This window comes from Cydia strobilella, chromosome Z (assembly GCF_947568885.1).
Source record: "Cydia strobilella chromosome Z, ilCydStro3.1, whole genome shotgun sequence".
Lineage (NCBI taxonomy): Eukaryota > Metazoa > Arthropoda > Insecta > Lepidoptera > Tortricidae > Cydia > Cydia strobilella.
The window spans coordinates 38,944,985-38,966,090 of record NC_086068.1 but is presented as its reverse complement, the minus strand read 5'-3'; the positions used below and the strand labels follow the sequence as shown (position 1 = coordinate 38,966,090).

General features: G+C 36.5%; 1 protein-coding gene across 1 annotated transcript in view; it reads right to left on the bottom strand.

The window, feature by feature from the left end:
- LOC134754818 (uncharacterized protein CG7065-like) overlaps positions 1 to 21,106 on the bottom strand; it is a 156,234-nt gene that overhangs the window by 48,457 nt on the left and 86,671 nt on the right. The window contains exons 12-14 of the mRNA XM_063691206.1: positions 19,659 to 19,782; positions 17,795 to 17,969; positions 17,232 to 17,553 (exon numbers count right to left, since the gene is read on the bottom strand). Of these exons, the coding sequence (XP_063547276.1) occupies positions 17,232 to 17,553; positions 17,795 to 17,969; positions 19,659 to 19,782 (621 nt within the window). The remainder of the gene's footprint in view (positions 1 to 17,231; positions 17,554 to 17,794; positions 17,970 to 19,658; positions 19,783 to 21,106) is intronic.

The window sequence follows — 21,106 nt, the reverse complement described above, 5'->3', positions numbered from 1 at the left end:
TGGAGTACTTGGTTTGGCACCAACTTCAAACATATCAGTTGGTAACGCATATACTTAAACACGGAACCCTAAAAAGGATAATATTTTATTTCACCCTTTATGAAGTCGGTTTATCTTTTTTTTTATAAAAGTTTTTATTTTTCCATTTTTAGTTTTAAGACATTGTTAAGAGCGTGACGCATGAATGAAAAACAGATTCATGTTTAACTGTAAATTCGTAAACTTTATTAAATAATCAGAATTTTCCTGGAGTCCGTCTGGGAAATCATTCCTGTCACTAAATCCATTCTCCGCCCCGCCACTGACCCAATCCCTCAACCTCACAGCACATCAACCCTTGATCACTGAACCGCTCGACCCTAAACCACCAACCCTTCAACCGCCATTCCCCGACCCCTTAACTCCTAACCCTAACCCCCAATCCCTTAACTCCCAACTGTTTATGCATCTCGCTCGTACTGGCATATTAGTGTACAAAGTTACGAAGAATATTTAGTGTCAAACCCGTGGTTAGGCTACAGTTGCACTACATCAAATTGGTGGTTTTTGGGAGGAAATGCTTGAGTTACTTTAGAAAACACCGAAATCAACATACACGTGCCTTTAAAACTTGAGGAGTTCCCTCAATTCCTCACGGATTCCATCATCAGACCAAAACCATAAATATTACGAAAACACCTTGGAGAGGTAACTTCTTTCAAACAGAAAAAGAATAACTCAAATCGGATCGTGGGTGCCGGAGTAATCGCTGAAATCATTATCATCAAAACAATCATTATCATCAGCTCCACTTCATCAAATTGGTGGTTTTCGAGAGAAAATGCTCAAGTTGCTTAAGAAAACGACCAAATCACCAACATGTGCCTTTAAAAATTGAGGAGTTCCCTCAATTCCTCATGGATCCCATCATCAGAACAGCACCAGATTAATGTGGGACCACCTTGGAGGTAGTTCGTTTCAAACAAAAAAAGAATTGTTCAAGTCGGACCACGGGTCTCGGAGTAATCGCTGAACATCCTACATTAAAAAAATCATCATCACTATCTTCAAAACTATCATCATCATCAGGTCCACTTCATCAAATTGGTCGTTTTCGAGAGCAAATGCTCAAGTTGCTTATGAAAACACCCAAATCACCATACATGTGCCTTTAAAAATTGAGGAGTTCCCTCAATTCCTCAGGGATCCCATCATCAGATCAGAACCAGATTAATATGGGACCAACTTGGAAGTAACTCCTTTCGAACAAAAAAAGAATTACTCAAATCAGACCACGGGTCTCGGAATAATCGGTGAACATACATTTAAAAAAAAATAGCCACAACCGAATACAGAACCTCCTCCTTCTATGAAATTGAAGTCGGTTAAAAATAAATTAAATACATCGAAATGATCTTCGCAAAAGTAAAGGAGTCTTAGGCAATACGGCCGTTGTCTCGCCTTGCAAGTTTAAGCTACTAGTTTAGTGTTGTTTTATTGTGTGGAACATGCACAAATTACTTAGTAGGAGCTGTTATTGATGTATTATTAGACTGAGAAACCGCACAACATATTCATATTTAATAATAGGAAATAAACTAATTATTTAATAAGCTTCTAAGGAACGCCTAGAACGTGCGTTTTGTTTATATGACCTTAACGTCACTAGGGACGCCATGACACTTACCAGAGTTTTGGAGCGAATTTAAAATCTAAAAACTAAAATGTACTTTTTTCCTACTAAACCTTTATTAAATGCAGAAATATGTTATTCCTAGTAAATAATTTATGATTCTTAACATTATAGGACAGTTTTTCAAAATCTGTCATCATGCCTATTGTATTGTAATATATTTCTAATACATGGGTGGAAATATAACCATGCGGGAACAGTATTTGGAACAACATTCGTTTTGTACACATAGGACGCTTCACGTTCGGTGAAAAAGCGTTATTTAGCCTTAACCTTAAAGTAGGTGATAGTGTGAGCAAAGATACAGTGATTAAGTAGGATGCGTGAAATCTAAAACAATTTCGTTCTTCGAATTTGACAGGTAAACGAGATGGCGCTGTACAGCTCCATACATTTTGCAGTAACTCTGATTGTCAAAAGTTAGCGTTTGACAATGGGGTTGGCCGGTCGAAGTGTTTAGCAGATGGCGCCAGCATAGCTTGCCCTGTCAATCCCTAGAATTGTGTCAATTTTTTGTTGTTTTAATGCCCTGGATGCCAGCCCTTTAAGCCAAATCTCATAGAATAAGGGGCAAGATATGATGGCGCCATCTCTGCAAACCTTTGACAGTTGCCAACCCCATTCAGTGACCGCAAAACATATGGCACCACCTGTTTTGGATGTCAAACTAAGGGGCATGTTTTAGGGTTCCGTACCTCAAAAGGAAAAACGGAACCCTTATAGGATCACTTTGATGTCCGTCCGTTCGTTCGTCTGTCTGTCAAGAGCCTTTATCTCGGAACGCCTGGAGGTATTGAGTTGAAATTAAATCCATATACTCAGGTCTACAGCCCCTTGAAGCTTGAAGCTGTGAAAAAATGAAACTTCTAAGTGAACGTAAAAAAAATTACGGCCGTCTATGCAGCAAAAACGTATATTTGGACATTTATATTTTTATATTAAAAGCGAATATTTCCACCATATACAGGGTGTCCTTAGCCATTGGACAAAGACGAAATGTATAGGTACATATGCATTAGGGTATTTAGAATCAGTATACCAAGTATAATAACAACCGGTGTAGCGGTTACGAAGAAATTAACAAATAACGATTTTTTAACACTCTCAGCGCCATAGAACAAGCGATTTTGTTTTTATGGCAGGCCATGTGGGTTGCCGGCCGCCCCAAAAAAATCGAGTCCAGAAGGCCGATATTTAGTAACTTTACCGGCAGGCCAAGTAGGCCGCCGGCGGCCCACAATGATTCTGATGTAGCAGACCAGTATGATTTTTTTACAACTTTACCCGCAGGCCACGTGGGTCGCCGGCGTACCAAAAGCAGAAACTCATAATCATAATACATTTTTAGTTCTTGACAAGTCAAAGTTTTAACACAGCAGGCCAAAAATTCCATTGGCCAATTTTTTGAACCCATCATTCAAAAATATTTCACACGCGCCTGGACGGACACGTGCGTAAACCAACACTGTAAATCCGCGTGGATATACTCGTCTGCACAGTTTTTAGAAAAAAAATTACATTTTGTATTCCCCACCCCAGCTCGTAGCATGTAAAGCTAGTGCGCAGATACAAAAAAAACCCACACACACACACACACACACACACACACACACACACAGGGGAAGGTTGATCACCCCTTTTTTTAGACTAAATTTTCTTTATTATTTGTAGTACCTATTGAAAATTTTTATAGACCATACGGTTCAGAATTTATCTATTCATTAATTGATAAGTTGTCATTAAATTGATTTTTTTGAAAAAATACAAATGTCTTCGCACTTTCTTAGTTTTATTTCCATGAACTCAAATTTGATTCTAGTATGTATTTACCCACGTCTAACCTGGGCATTGTAAATTGTAATATATTGGCACCTTGATAACAATGAAAACAAAAGAAATGGGTGCGCCAAAGTTCACATAAAATTGCGACTTCGATTATTGGAAGTCCGAAAATGTTTGTTATATAATTTTATATCATAATGATCATTACTTATAACTTGTCTTTGCGCATAACTATCGTAACACCAAATCATTCATGTTAATAATGTAAATCATAATAAATATCTGTAATACTAATGTTAATTTTCATATATTCTTTGAATATAACGATTTTAAATAATAAAATTTTATATCATATTTATTTTTTAACATAACGATTTTTTAAGTAATAAAATTTTGTATAATATTTATTTTAAACTTTACCTGGTTTTATTTATAAACTGTCAGGTATCTTGCATCCACACCACATTCAACTTGCTATCAAAAAAGAAATACAGTCCCAGAGTCGGGATAGGTACGACGACGAGCGAAGCGAGGAGGAGTGTTAGGTTTCTTGTGTTCCTGAGAGCGGAAAAAGGAGCCCCGCGAAGCGCGGCTTCGTCGACTCCTTGGCGGGCCGAAATAGCTTAATAGGCTAGGTACATGAAAAATAAAAAAGTTGCGGGGACATGACTAATAAAAATTAATAATAATAATTAATAATAATGTATCAGTTTTTTATTGTTATAAAATAAATTTATATATGTGGAGACACGGTCGGGACCAGGGCCTTTCATTTTAATATTGTCTCCAACATAAAATGGTAAAATAATTGTTCAAATGGTAAAATAAATGTTCTAACAATAATTGTTCATAATGAGCACTTAAGGTTAAAACATGCTGGTGCAACTTTGTTATTGAGTACCCTAAATGAGAAATATTGGATTTTGAATGCAAACAGAGAACTCAAGTCCGTTTTGTATAAATGTATAAAATGTTTCAGACTTAAGGCAAAAAATGCTTCTCAACTAATGGGTTCTCTGCCATTCGATCGTGTAAATATGACTAGGCCATTTCAAATTGTGGGCACTGACTACGCCGGTCCTTTCTATGTAAAGCAGTCTAGAATTAGGAGACCTGTGATAACAAAGGCTTATGTTGTGATTTTTGTATGCTTTGTTACAAAGGCCATCCACATTGAATTGGCATCTGACATGACAACTGATACTTTTTTAGGGTGTCTTAAAAGATTTATAGCTCGTAGAAATAAACCTACTAAAATATATTATGATAATGCGGCCTATTATAAAGGCGCAGAAAATGTTCTTAAGGAATTGTATGACCTTCAAAATTCTACTAATCATCAAGCATCTGTGGTTGACTTTTCTAGTTCTGAAAGAATAGCCTTTCATTTCATTCCTTCTTATTCCCCAGTTTTTGGTGGTCTGTGGGAAGCAGGTATTAAAAGTGTTAAATATCACATGAAACGTGTAATTGCTAATACAGTGTTTACCTATGAGCAAATGTACTCGATTTTGGTTCAGTTTGAAGCCATTTTGAATTCTAGGCCGTTGACCCCAATGTCTAGGGATCCTAGCGATATGACCTATTTAACTCCTGGACATTTTCTCACCGGTAGTCCACTGACATCTTATCCAGAAACGGATATTACAGATGTAAATGTAGGTAGGTTAAGTTTTTGGAAACAATGTGTTAAATTGCAACAACATTTTTGGAAGCAATGGCATAAGCAATACTTGGTTATGCTGCAGAGTAGACCAAAGTGGAGAAATGAGTCTCCTAACTTAGAAATAGGCAATTTAGTTTTGTTGAGGGAAGATAATACCTCTCCGTTGTGTTGGCCAGTAGGTCGAATTGTTGATGTTCAACCTGGTAAAGATGGTAAGGTTCGAGCCTTGCATGTAAAAAACGCAAAGGGTTTCATTGTTAAAACGAGTGTTACCAAGGTGTGTCCCTTACCAATTGATTATAGTTAGGTAAACTGCTTTGTTTATTTGTTAAATTTAATGATAATGCAGGAGTTAGTTAGCATTAAATTTTTGTTGTTTTTTAACATTGTAATTGTTGTTTTTTGGCTTGTCCCCCAACATGTTCATAACCGAACACAAGTTATCAAAACTCTTTAGGTTTATTGTTATACTTTTGTCTATGGTAGAAACATCTGAATAAAATAAGAAAATGGAAGATATGTATCAGTTTTTTATTGTTATAAAATAAATTTATTTATGTGGAGACACGGTCGGGACCAGGGCCTTTCATTTTAATATTGTCTCCAACATAAAATGGTTAATAGGTAAATAAATGTTGTTGTATGTTATTTCTTATTTTATTCATATTTGTAAATAAATAAACTTCTTCCCTGCCGGCAAGAAGTCGATAAGTAACTATTGTGTTACAACTAAAGGTAATCCTTTCCATTTTAATGTAGCTGAGGATGATTTACAACCACCCTTCCCATGTGCTAAACAAAGTGAGGTTAGTTTACTGTCAAATGATTGTCAACCTTCGGAAGATATTGTTGATATAATGTCCAAGTTTTGGGATTGTGAAAAGGTACCTGATATCATTAAGGAAACAGGTACAGAGGCTGAGCAGGCTGAACAGATTTTTCTGGAGTCGGTTAAATTAGAAAATGACAAGTTCACTGTGGCCATGCCTGTGAAGGTTGAGTTGGATAAGTTAGACTTAGGTGATTCTTTTAGTTGCGCCTTGCAACGATTTTTTAATTTAGAAAAACGGTTTTCACGGGATCTAGAATTGAGTAAAAAATATAAAAAATTCATACATGATTACATAGACCAAGGTCATGCTAAATATTTTGACATGTCTACTTATGACTTAAGTGCAGGTAATGTCAAGTTTCTGCCCCACCACCCTGTAATTAGCTCCAGTAAAACGACACCTGTTAGGCGCTGTCACAAAAAAGGGTATATGCTTAAATGACATTTTATTAAATGGTCCGGTGGTTCAAAAGGATCTCTTTGAAATTCTGATTTTGTTCAGAACTTTCAAGTATGTATTATTGTGCGACATAAAGGCTATGTATCGCCAAATTCTAATTGAGGATAAGTATCGTTGCTTGCAAAATATTTTGTGGCGCGATTCTCCGGACGACTCAGTCAAATGTGTACAGTTGCAGACAGTGACGTATGGTTTGAAGAACTCTGCGTTCTTGGCATGTAGGTGTTTGTTGGAATTAGCTCAGAGATACGAGAGTCAATATCCTTTGGCTTCGTTCGTGTTAAAGCACACGTGTTATGTTGATGATATTCAGTGCGGTTCTAATGATTTGAATGAGCTTGTCCAGATGAAAAAGGAGTTGGTTGATTTAATGAAGTTGGCTAGTTTGTCTCTTCACAAATGGTGCTCTAATAACCAAGAAATTTTAAGCGACATACCGGTTGAATTTCATCAACTCGATAGTAGGAGCTTTGATAAAAATAATGAATATGTTAAAACTCTTGGATTGACATATGACGTCATTACCGATACTCTTAACATGCAGTGTCCTGTTAAAGAAGTTCAAGAAAAGTACACGAAGCGTCAGATGCTTAGCTTCATAAGTAAATTTTTTGATCCTTTAGGATTATGTGGCCCTGTGTTAGTGCAGGCAAAGATACTGATGCAACAGGTTTGGTTTGAATCGTTGAAATGGGATGAGTTTTTACCTCAAGGTCTTAACCAAAAGTGGGTTGACTTTGCCAATAGCTTAGTTCAAATGTCTTGCATATCATTAGCTAGAAATATCAATGTTCAAGGAGCGCAATCGTTAGAATTAGTGGGATTTTCTGATGCTTCTAATGCTGCTCATGGTTGTTGTTTGTACTTACGTGTCATTGATGCTGACAACAAGGTTTCGGTGAATCTTTTGTGCTCAAAATCGCGCATCAATCCCAAGGCTAAATCCTTGACTATCCCAAAATTGGAACTGAATGGTGCCCTGCTACTTGCTATTCTAGCTCGGAAGGTGTATACTGCTCTGTCCTTAAAATACTCAGTGAGCGCTCATCTTTACAGTGACTCCATGATTTTGCTAGCTTGGTTAAAAACATTACCGGTAAAGCTTAACATGTACGTAGGTAACAGAGTTGATAAGATTAATAAGTTATCCTCCGGCTTTGAATGGCATTATGTAAATACTCATGATAATGCCGCAGACATATTGTCTCGTGGTGTAGAGCCCCAATTATTGGAAAAATGTGACATTTGGTGGCATGGACCAAAGTTTTTGTCAGACCCTACTTACCATCATAAACCTGTAGAACTTGATATTTTAAAATCTGATGTACCAGAGTTAAGGCCTACAACTGAAACCTGTTATACTTGTGTAGATGTAAGTTCTAGCTCGATTGATGCCTTGATACAGAAATGTTCAAATATAAACAAATTGACAAGGATTGTAGGTTATCTCCTTAGATTTGTATTTAACTGTAAAAATTTAAATATTAACAAACGTCAGGGACATTTCAATTAATTCAATATTCATGGCACCAACAACTTGCGATGACATCCGTATAATTATAGATTCATTAAAAAATACACATAGTACAGGAATCGATGGGCTAACAACCAAGGTCATTAAAAGAGTAAAGCACATTATCTCGAAACCTTTGACTTTCATAATAAACTTATGCATTGAAAAAGGAGTATTTCCAGACAGGTTGAAAACATCTATTATTAAACCCCTCTATAAAAAAGGCGATAAACTGGATATTAATAATTATCGACCGATAGCGTTATTACCAATATTTTCAAAAGTTTTTGAAAAAGTTATTTATAATAATATTAGTTCGTACTTTGAAAAGAATGACTTATTTGCCAAAGAACAGAAAGGGTTTCGGAAAAACAAATCAATAAACATGGCTATATATGAATTACTACAGATAATTATGGCAAAGGTAGACAAAATAATACCGGTATGCGCAGTATACATGGATATGACGAAGGCTTTTGACTTCGTCGACCATGAATTATTGTTAAAGAAGCTATACAGATATGGTATACGAGGTAACGCCCACGATTTGATCAAATCCTATTTAAGTAATCGGAAACAAATTACTCAAGTGAATAGAATATGCTTAGATAGTAAAACTGAACTAACGTTGTCATCAGATACACAAGAAATAATACGTGGGGTACCACAGGGTAGCGTTTTAGGTCCCTTACTGTTCAACGTATATATTAATGACCTCCCACTAGCCGTTGACTATCCTATGATACTCTTTGCTGATGACAGCACAGTAATTATCTCAGGAGAAGATTCAGATTTAGAGACGTACCAATTGAACATTAATAGAACGCTTGAACGAATAATTGAATGGATAGACAAAAATAATTTAAAAATTAATCTATCTAAAACAAAAATAATGCATTTTAGACAAAGAGTTAATAACACAATTGATTTAAATATTAATTATAAGAATACACAGATTGACGAAACTGAAATGACGCGCTTTTTAGGATTACATTTAGACAATAAATTGACATGGAAGAATCAAATCGATATAGTATGTAGTAAACTAGACCAATATTCCTACGCTTTATATAACCTAAGGAAAGTAGCTAATCAGGCTACTGTGCTTACAGCGTATCACGCATATGTAACGTCCACTTTACGGTATGGAGTTATATTCTGGGGAAACTCCACAGATAGAGAAAGAGCTTTTAGAGCACAAAAGAAATGTCTTAGAGCAGCATGTTATAAAAAACCTTTAGAGCCATGTAAACCCCTGTACACAAAACATCAAATATTAACTTTGCCTTGCCTTTTCATCTATGAAGTAGCTATACACGTAAAACTTAACATAGGTCAATATACAAAACTTAATAGCATTAGACATCAAGGAGAAATATACGCGAAACCATATAAAACGGCCTTACTTTCCAAAAGTGTATATGGAATGGCACCCAAACTATATAATAAACTCCCAAAATCCATCTTAGACTGTAATAATTTACAACATTTTAAGAAAATTTTGCATGACTTTTTATCAAAAAAAGCCTACTACTCCATTCAAGAGTACCTCTGTGACAAATTTTAAAATTATAGCGTAATATTACATATGAGACCGCTTTTGTTAACTTATATGTAAATATATTGTAATTTGCATGACTTATGTTTTAAGTAGTAGTAAGTAGTTATAAGTTTAACTGTTTGTACGCCTAATGGCAAGACCATGGTGATTCCATATCTATGTTCCATCATTGTATATACCCATGTTCTACAGACAATAAACGAATTATGAATTTATCTCCCCAAGAGTTGGAATCTGCGTTGCGCATAATAATTAAATGTGAGCAAAGAAAATTCTTTTGTAATGATATTGAAGACTTAAATAATAAGTTCTCATTAAAGTCGAGTATAAACAGTTTGCATCCTTTTCTTGATTCTGAAGGATTGCTACGTGTTGGTGATAGATTGCAAAACGCAGGATTGTCCTATGACCAGAAACACCCTATTATATTGCCCAAAGGTTCTCATGTCACAAAAATAATTGTTCATAATGAGCACTTAAGGTTAAAACATGCTGGTGCAACTTTGTTATTGAGTACCCTAAATGAGAAATATTGGATTTTGAATGCAAACAGAGAACTCAAGTCCGTTTTGTATAAATGTATAAAATGTTTCAGACTTAAGGCAAAAAATGCTTCTCAACTAATGGGTTCTCTGCCATTCGATCGTGTAAATATGACTAGGCCATTTCAAATTGTGGGCACTGACTACGCCGGTCCTTTCTATGTAAAGCAGTCTAAAATTAGGAGACCTGTGATAACAAAGGCTTATGTTGTGATTTTTGTATGCTTTGTTACAAAGGCCATCCACATTGAATTGGCATCTGACATGACAACTGATACTTTTTTAGGGTGTCTTAAAAGATTTATAGCTCGTAGAAATAAAAAAGAAATAAATAAATAAAATAAGAAAATGGAAGATATGTATCAGTTTTTTATTGTTATAAAATAAATTTATTTATGTGGAGACACGGTCGAGACCAGGGCCTTTCATTTTAATATTGTCTCCAACATAAAATGGTGAATTTATTTTTATTTTTATTTTCCAATACCTGTTACCAGCCACTGTGCCAACTCGCGTCTTATGCATCTTTCACTTCCACCCCTGGAGCATATAGCTCTAGCGACTCCTCTCTGGACGGCCAATGAAGGCAAGCCAGAGCTGAGAGTCCTGCAGGTCCCCTTGGGGTCCACTCCGACCGATGAAGACACGCCGGAGACGGAGACCCTGACCGACTCTCGGGAGCACTCGGGTCCGTGGGGTCGTTACTCCCCAACAGCTCGCCACAAGCTGCCCTGCGGGCTTATTTAGGAATTATTTAGTAATATAATTATTAATTATTTAGTAATATAATTATTAATTATTATTTAGGCTTATTTACCATGCTAGACCTCGGAATGCAAGTGTATTGCTTCCGTCTGTAATTGTGAAGTTGAAGAAAAAGATGGTACTTTTACTCATGCTAGAGCACTTCTAGACTCTTGCTCACAGATACTTTTTGTAAGTGAGAAACTGATTAAGGAAGTAGGTATTTGCACATATGATACTGATGAGGTAGTGACTGGTGTATGTGAAAGAGACAATAATATTGCACAAAAGGCTAATTTAGTTGTTTACTCTACTGTGGGTAATTTTAAGGTTGATGTGTCATGCTGTGTGACAAGGAAGATTACTTGTGCCCTTCCACAGCAAACATTTGACATTTCGCAGTTTAATATACCATCCTATGCCCAGTTGGCTGATGAGAAGTTCAATGAATCAAATGAGAGTTCACTATTATTAGGAGCCGACGTCTTTTTCCAGGTGTTCGAGTATGTGTGCCGGCAGCTGACACCCGTGAGTTTATACGAGATATTAATAATAATGTACGTTCCAATACACCCATACTTTATATGTTATGCTTTCAAATACTTATACAATTTAAGTTTATAATTAATAAGTTTATTATAAAAACCATTATGAGTCGTGACGAATAGTTGGAAATGACACTATGTTGTTAAAAAAATCTGCCTACAGATAATTATGAGCAATGATTTTGGTAATACAAATTTATATACAACAAATTTGTACGCAAAAAAATTATGACAAATGATTATTATGATCAAAAAGCGTTATTATGAAAAATAATATGACAAGTAATGTTATGTGAGCCAATATGGACCCAAAAGAAATATCTGGTTGAGCTTTAAATGACGGGTACACTATATGATTCCGAAAAATATTATTCCCAATTTTAGAATGTCGAATTTTAACATTCCGATTTTTAAATGTTTGCCCCATCAAAATTCCGACTGCCGTAATTACGAATGATGAAAATCACGAAGATTTAAATTTCCAAAATTCCGAAATGCCGAATTTTGCAAATTTCGAACCACATAATTCCGATTATAACAATTCCGATGGTGACCAGTACAAACACCGAATATAACAATTACTACTTTTGAAATCACGAATTCCAAATTGCCATTATTCCGAAATTTAAAATTCCGAACCACATAATTCCGAATTTAACATTTCCGATTTTTTAAATCACGAATTCTGAATTTTATTCCGAATTTTATAATTCCGAATTGACGTGATTCTTATTTTAAATATCCCAATTTTTAAATTTCCAAATAACGATATTCCGAATATATTGTTAAAGTTCGTTTTCTTGAGGGTCGCAGTTCTAACCTAACCTACTTAATCCACTTTTCTGGCAACAGTTCGGTTTCTTGGGGGTCGCAGTTCTAACCTAACCTAACCCACTTTTCTGGCAACAGGTCGTTTTCTTGGGGGTCGCAGTTCTAACCTAACCTAACCCACTTCTAGCAAGAGTTCGTTTACTTCGGGGTCGCAGTTATTACCTAACCCAACCCACTTTTCTGGCACAGTTCGTTTTCTTGAGGGTCGCAGTTCTGCCGAATTTATTTATGCCGAATTTTAACGCCAAAAATATTTTATGCCGAATTTAACCACCGAAAATCGATGCGGCACGACAGGCACTTGTAATAATTTCTAAAATGTGAGTCTTTATTTGAATATCACGATTTCATTTTTCCGACCTTACAAACCGGATTTCTGAATACCGAATTATTTTATTTTCGATCGGACAATGATTTAAGAATTCGGAAAAAATATTTTAGTAAAAGTGTAAAATCAGAACTTTAAGCTTTCTGTCAAACGACAATCGGATTTTAAGTTTTCGGAAATAACACATTCGTGATTTTATTCCATCGGGTTTTTAAAAATCGTAATTTTTATATTTCGGACTTATAAAAAATCGGGATTATGAAAATCGTGGTTATAAAAATCGGAAAAACATTTTTCGGAATATTTGGGTGTTCCCTTAAATGGCACAAATAAAATTGCATTAGTTCAAAACAGAAGGAAAGTTACCTATATTTGACGCCGTACCACGCGTATGCCTATTCTGCATCTGCATTATACGAGAAGAGGAGTCGCAAGATGAAAATATGGTAATTCCATTTTTGGGGGATCATTGGCCTGCCGGTAAAGTTTACACTTTGGCCCGCTGGCCGCCTGCTGCTGATAAAGCAAATTAAAACTGATAAAAAATCATAGTGGCCTGCGGCACTGGAACTTTTGTGGGCCGCCGGCGTACCATGTGGCCTGCCTGTAAAATCTTAAAAAAAATATAGTGGCCTGCTGCACTCGTATGCTTGTGGGCCGCCGGCGGACGACGTGGCCCGCTGATAAAGTTACTCAAAAATCATAGTGGCCTACTGTATTCGAAAATTTGTGGGCCGCCGGCGGCCCACGTGGCGCTGAGAGTGTTAACAACCTGTATGTGTTAATCGCTATTGAGGTAAAAAATAGTATGAAACCTTCTTCGACCTTATTATATTTTTTATTTATGACATTAATAAGATTCTGACTTTTGACAAATGTCATTATTGCCGCACATTTTCGAAAACGTTGTCAAAAACACTGCTTATGATTTATACAGTATATTTCTTTTTGTTGTCGATCATTGGAATTAATTTTTGTTTGAAAAAATTTTTTTTAATGTTTTGTTTTAATATAAAAATATTAACGTTAGAGCATTCCTGAGAAGTAACCCTACGTGGGATTTCAGGATTTGTCCAATGGCTAAGGTCACCCTGTATAAGCCATTAGGGTGGCTCTAGCGACTAGCGACATCTACCGTAAGAGTGTTACACTACACTTCTTAAACGGCTACCGTCGGAGTTCCAAGTCATATTAGTAGGAGATACGTTATATATGGTCGACCTTCACCCATACGTCTGACGGATGAAACTTATATTTTATGAAAGAAAATATGTTCTTGAACATAAATAAATTGGGTTGCCTAAAGAAATATGGTCAAGGCTATTTTTAATAAATTTTTGAAAATATTTTTTTTTCTTCAAATTTCACCGATTTGTCTGACGAACGGAATAAGTTCCAATGGAAAGTATACAACTTCTACAACATGAATAAATTAGGTTGCCTTTTTTTTCCGGTCACTATTATGAGGTTGCCGTGTTTAAACAGGTGAGTTAAAATCGATAATTGCACCCATCTGTCTGACGCTTGAATTATATATCAAAATAATGGTGATTTTATTGCGAATACAATGGTATAGGGTTGCCTGCAAAAATCCGGTCAGAAATAAGGGTTGCCAGGCTTTTAAAGAAAATAAGAAGGAGACTTTTAGCGATAACCCAAAAACGACTTAACTGATCACGATTGTTTTAACTACTTTCGAATGTGTTTATTAATCACTATTTTTGTGGTTTTTTTCATAATTTTTGGATGAATGGTTCAAAAGTTAGAAGGAAAAACTCTTTTTTTTCTTTCTAAATAATTATTTCCAAAATGATCCACTTTATCAAAAAATGTTGTTCAAAGACCCTTAAGGTGACAGTCCATTTCTGACCGCAGCTGCGCGACTGCACCGACACTACTGCAGCGGCCTGAACGCGTCGGTGTTATTGTCAATTTCCATAGTAAAATGAATGACGATATCGACTGCACGTAATATGGTGATTTTAACGTTTTCCCGACCGCAGCTGCACTACTGCTCCGACACGTCGGTGTTATTGTCAATTTCCATAATAAAATGAATGACAAGACCGACTGCACGTAGCATGGCCATTTTTGCGTATTTGGTGTATTATTGCTACTGCGGCTGCAGACCGCACGTCAAATCTGTCACCTGCACTGAAATGTCTTTGGTCACAGATATTAGTAGTTCTAAGCAAAGAGGATATAACCACTACGTTCTAAGGAGCTTATTACACCCACGGATAAACAATCCCGATGGTACAGTCGCCATATATCGCAGTGTGGTCACGCATTCAGGCAAGAGGATGGGGAAGAAAATTTCACAATGTGATCTTACCTTAATGTTAAGAATAATATTTTTGCTCTGCATTAATTTCATTTGAGGAGTTTGGTTATATTTCGTCAACTATTAAGTCTCATTCAATGTTGAATTGCTTTTCATTTAATCGGCAATATTCCCTGAATAAACGATCACCAATAAATATCGGATTTTTTATTAATATTGCTTAGGTGCGTTCGTCGGACTCTGACTATTGTAGAAAGCATTATCGTCACTCGCTTCTTCTCGTAAAAAATACATACAAAAGTAAATTAGTATTTTATTTGTACGTCTGACATTATATGACTTGACATTGACAAGCCGTCAACGAACGCTGTTGCGACTGCACGCCGCAACAGCTGCAGCCCGCTGCTGCACTAGTGCTGCACCGCGGTAACGTCGCAACAGTAATGCAGCGGCAGTTATAAATGGACAGTCACCTTTATTTATTTTGAAAGACCTATCCAACGACACTCCACACCATAGGGTTGAAACGATAAAAATTGTCACACACATTTTGTTTCTTTCAAAGCGATTATTTCCGAAAATATTCCCTTAAACAAAAAATGTTTTTCTATAACCCCTATTTATTTTAAAAGACCTATCTAACGACATCCCACATCATAGGGCTGAAACGAAACAAAAAATCCTTACATACATTTTGTTTCTTTCGAGGCGATTATTTCCGAAAATATTCACTTTATCAACAATTTAATTTTGAAAACCCCTATTCATTTTAAAAGACCGATCCAACAATACCCGGCACTGTAGGTTTGAAATGAAAAAAAAAAAATCCTTAGATACATTTTTTCTTTCGAAGGGATTATTTCCGAAAATATTCACTTTATATAAAATTGATTATTGAAGACCCGTATTCATTTTAAAAGACCTATCCAACAAATATCCGGCACTATAGGGTTGAAACGAAAAAAATTTTTTACATATATTTTGTTCCTTTAGAAGCGATTATTTTCGAAAATAGTAACCTTATCAAAAAATGTTTGTTCAAAACCCCTATTCATTTTAAAATACCTATCTAATGACATCCCACAACATAGGGATAAAGTGAATATTTTAGGAGATTATTTCCTAAAAGAACAAAATATGTATTAAAAAAATCGTTTCAACTATAGTACCGGATATTGTTGGATAGGCCTTTTAAAAATGAATAGGGGTCTTCAATAATCAATTTTAGATGAAGTGAATATTTTCGGAAATAATCCCTTCGAAAGAAACAAAATGTATGTAAGGATTTTTTGTTTCATTTCAACCTTATGATGTGGGATGTCGTTGGATAGGTCTTTTAAAATAAATAGGGGTTTTAGAAAAACATTTTTTGATAAAGTGAATATTTTCGGAAATAATCGCTTGGAAAGAAACAAAATGTGTGTGACAATTTTTTATCGTTTCAACCCTATGGTGTGGGGTGTCGTTGGATAGGTCTTTCAAATTAAATAGGGGACTTTGAACAACATTTTTTGATAAAGTGAATCGTTTCGGAAATAATTATTTAGAAAAAAAAAGGGTTTTTCCTTCTAACTTTTGAACCATTGATCCAAAAATTATGAAAAAAATCACAAAAATAGTGATTAATAAACACATTCGAAAATAGTTAAAACAATCGAGATCAGTTAAGCCGTTTTTGAGTTATCGCTAAAAGTCTTTCCTTCTTATTTTCTATAAAAGCCTGGCAACCCTTATTTGTGACCGGATTTTTGCAGGCAACTCTATACCATTGTATTCGCGATAAAATTACGATTATTTTGATATATAATTCAAGCGTCAGACAGATGGGTGCAATTATCGATTTTAACTCACCTGTTTAAACACGGCAACCTCATAATAGTGACCGGAAAAACATAGGCAACCTAATTTATTCATGTTGTAGAAGTTATATACTTTCCATTGGAACTTATTTCGTTCGTCAGACAAATCGGTGAAATTTGAAGAAAAAAAATTATTTTCAAATAGCCTTGACCATATGTCATTAGGCAACCCTATTTATTTATATTCAGGAACATATTTTCTTTCATAAAATATAAGTTTCATCCATCAGACCATATATAACGTATCTTAAACTATATTGGAAATTTACCAGTTACGATGCGCTATCCCATACTAAATTAATTTTGTATCAAGCGGAAACGTCTGCTTCTTACAAAATAAAATATTATACATATATATTAATTAAATATTGAAATATTCGCTGCATTGATTACGGTCTTAGTGGCTCAGATGGTAGAGCACTGTACTAGTGATCCAGTGGTCGTGGGTTCAAGTCCCACCCAAGACAGTGTTTTTTTTTTACTTTTAATTTATTTCTAAGCTTAATAGCGTCGTTCGCAGACGTTTCTGCGTGATACAAAATCAATATTAATTTTTGTTAAGACTACCTCTCTAAATATTACAATAACTTCGTTTGGTGTGAATAGTCTGACCTGCGGTGAAGGCGCGGGTCCGGGGACACGCGGCGGGCGGGCGACTTGCGGCGCGGCTCGAAGTGAGGCTCCCGGCGGCGCGGGTCGGGCGAGCGACGCTTGGGCGGCGAGCGGCGCCTGGGCTCCGGAGACCTACGCCGCTCCATCGACTTCGCCTTCAGCTCGGGCGACCGCGGTCTCATGTCGGGAGGTGAGATACAAAGTTTTCGGTATATTTCGTTAACTACCACCTTCAATTCGGCATCGTGCAATTCTTTCATGCGCGCCGTCCAAAATACTATCCATTCTGGCTTAAAATCGTGTTTAGACGGATCCTTGCCCTCTGTAAACAATTGTAAAAACGTATTCAACAAACGAAATTTGCGTATGTGTTTGAGCGTAGTAGAGCCAGCAGAAGTAGCTTTAAGCGGGCGCGGCGTTCAAAATGACAATATTTCTAAGAGCATAATTTACGTTACGTTACGTAAGTGCGTGTAAGTAGGTATAAATCATTTAACCTCAGCAGCTTCTGCTGCTTTCTGACTGTACACACGGCGATAGGTTGTAGGTAGGTAGGTACTGACCAGCTTGTATTTCTTTATACCGCCTGTTCCAGAATTTCTTCCACTCCTCGGGGTAGAGTGGATGCTTCTCCGGGTTCTTCTCGTGGTAGGCGAGGGTTTTCTGCGCCGACTCTTCAGCGATCATGCGTTTATCTTCAGCGAGCTTTAGCTTGTATGCGTAGTTCGGTGCTCTTTGCTGTTTAACGAACAAACCGGAGGGTATATTAACAATATCTAGTTTTCTGGCTTTAATATGATAATATATACTATTTACTAGACTTATATTGACCGGGATATAGACCGTGATTACCTTTCCCACCCGCTATCTTTAGTCACCCGTGAACATGATGCATGTAACTGCGTCGAAATATCGGGAGCTCACAAATAATACAAAAGGTAATCACGGTCTATATCCCGGTCAATATAAGTCTAGTGAAACTAACCGTGAATCATTCAAAACTGTAATATATACTATTTAACTTTAATAAGCTAATTCCTAAACACAAAAGTAGGTAACAAGTTTAAAGGGTCCTAGAGCCAGACCCAGATAACTCTGCAGCAGAATATTTATAGCACATATAGGTCAGGCTACCAACGAATGCTCAATTTTTTTTTTTTTTATGTGATATTCAGCAAACGAGCAGACGAGCCGCCTGATGGGAAGCAGTTATCGTCGCCCATGGACGTAAGCAACATCACAGGAGCCACTTAAGCATTGCCGACCCTTGAGAACCCTAAATACCCGCTTCTTGAAGAATCCCATGTCGTAGCACAAAGGAAATACCTCAGGAGGCAACTCATTCCACATTCTGCACGTTCTGGGAAGAAACGAAACAAACGAAACAAATAGTTATAGTTATAGCTTGAACACAATTCTTGACTTGGTAACTTTGTTTAGACTAGTTAGGAGATGAACATATAAAAAGTCCTCGGCCGTAGCCCTTGAGCCGGGAGGGAGAGGGGGGTTTGAAGGTCCCATTTTTCGGTTTTTCGATTGTACCTATCTCGAAAACTATGCATCTTAGCGACATGGACAAGTTATACAAAAAGAAAGTTGATTTAATTAGTTACAAGTTTTATTTAGTCAACGTTTTCGATATCTTTAATAGTTTTTGAGATATCCGCTCTTGAAAGTTTATTTATGGCTCTCAATTTTATCTTGATATACTCATATCAGTAAAGCTATTAGGCCGTGTTTGTGTGAATATGATACCATAAATGTATTTGGCACTCCCGATTTATACGAAAACGATACCAAACATGAAATAGTAGCTTCACTGATGAAGATGTCAAGATAAAATTGAGAGCCCCAAAATAAACTTTCATGAGAAGATATCCCGAAAACTATCCAAGATATCGAAAAACTTGACTAAATTAAATAGCAAATTTAATCAGCTTTCGGCATGACCACTTAGTCATGTCGCTAAGACGCAAAGTTCCCAAGATAAAAGTGAAAAACCAAAAAATGGGACCTTCAAAACCCCCTCTCCTCCCGGCTCAGAGGCTACGGGCGGGGACTTTTGATATGTTCACCTCCCAACTAGTCCAAACAAAGTTACGAAGTTAAAATTTCTGTTCCAATCATTTCCCTCTATATATACCTTTTTATTGCTTGGCCTAATACGTGCAAGTATTATTTCAACGTCATAATTTCATATTCGTATATTCATAATAATCCATATTGTTTTTCATAATTACATAGACATTTGACGTTCAAAATAAACTTGCACGTGTGCGCTATCGCTATAACAATCGCTGCAGACTAGTTCGTTATCTTAGCCTGACTGTAATAAGCCGTAAACATAGACAGTATAAACTAACATACCACACTAGATTAAAATTCAACAAGACTATAGTTATCAATAGGTTAGTGCCGCTGGCGTACCTTGTCGCTCGGACGAGGCTTCTCCGCGGGGGAGTTCCGGATGGCGAAGCGCGAGCGGTACGGGCTGGTCCGCCGCTTGTCCGGGTAAGGCTCGTAACGCGGCCGTTGGTGTTCGTATTTGCCCCTAATATTTACAATTATGCATTGAATAATTTTTATCTTTAAGGCCGACCGGCGACGATCGGCAAGTAACAACGGGCAAGTGTAAGAATCGGCGATTAATACATATAAATATGCATCTCTTTAAGTTGCACTAAATAAAGTTGGACAATGTAGCCCATTTATTCTTCATTCTGGAAAATATTCACTTTAAAGTTCGTACATTCATACATTTTTTCGTGAAAAAAATTTAGCGCCTTGCGGTGACGATTTCCTTACAAATGGAACTACTCGATTTGGCATTTTAAAGTATAAATATAATGTTTTAATGATTTTTCCATGCGTTCTTGCCCTTTACGGTACAAATCTGTTGTGTTTTTCTTGGGGGCGTTCAAATATTACGTAACGCAATTTTTGAAGATTTTTGATTCCCGCTCCCCCCTGTATAAAGCGACGTTACGTTTTTCTGTACCACGTTGACGTTTGGCGTTAAAATATGTAATAAACGGATATTTTCGAGTGATTCTCATTTGTTCCATAGAACACTGATGTCATGGTAGAAAACAGCATTTTTATTCCCATTTTGTTCTATAGAACTACATATTTAGGTACTAAGTTAGTACCTACATATGTAGTTCTATAGAACAAAATTAGTACTACTAACTTTGCTTGCCAGTGATGGCAGTGACGCAATAGAACAAAATAAAACAATTTTTCACCTCAGCAGCTCGAACAAGCCTACTTTCGTCACTCCCTGGAGTGAGGAAAGTGCGACTTTCCTCACTCCAGGGAGTAAAACAATGTAGCTTTTTAATTTAGTGAAGGCCATGAACTTCATACTTTTATTACATTTTTTTTATGGTATGGCACGGTACGGTCCGGTCCGGTCCGGTCCGGTCCGGTCTCGTTTCGTATCGTATCGTATCGTATCTTATCGTATCGTACATATTATGATACTTTTTTTTTCTGTTTATGCTTTGTAATTCGAAATACATTTTAACCTTTAATATGTTCTCACTACTGAGGTGAAACATTATGTGTGCAACACGAGAGCAAAGTTATTTTACATCTCGCTTCGCTCGTAATTCAATTATAGAATCTTTCGCTTTCCCGGGACTCAAAATAAACACTCGCAAGAAAAATCAACTTTCCTCTCTTGTTGCACAAATAACTATTGTCTCACTTTGTTCCACCATGGAAAAAACCGGCCAAGTGAGAGTCGGACTCGCGGTCCAGGGGTTCCGTACATCACACCATTTTTAACAATTTACGTACTAGTATTTTAGCCAACCCTTTGCAAACGACGTTACAGAGAGTTTGCCAAAGAAAATTTCTCATTCTACTCAGCA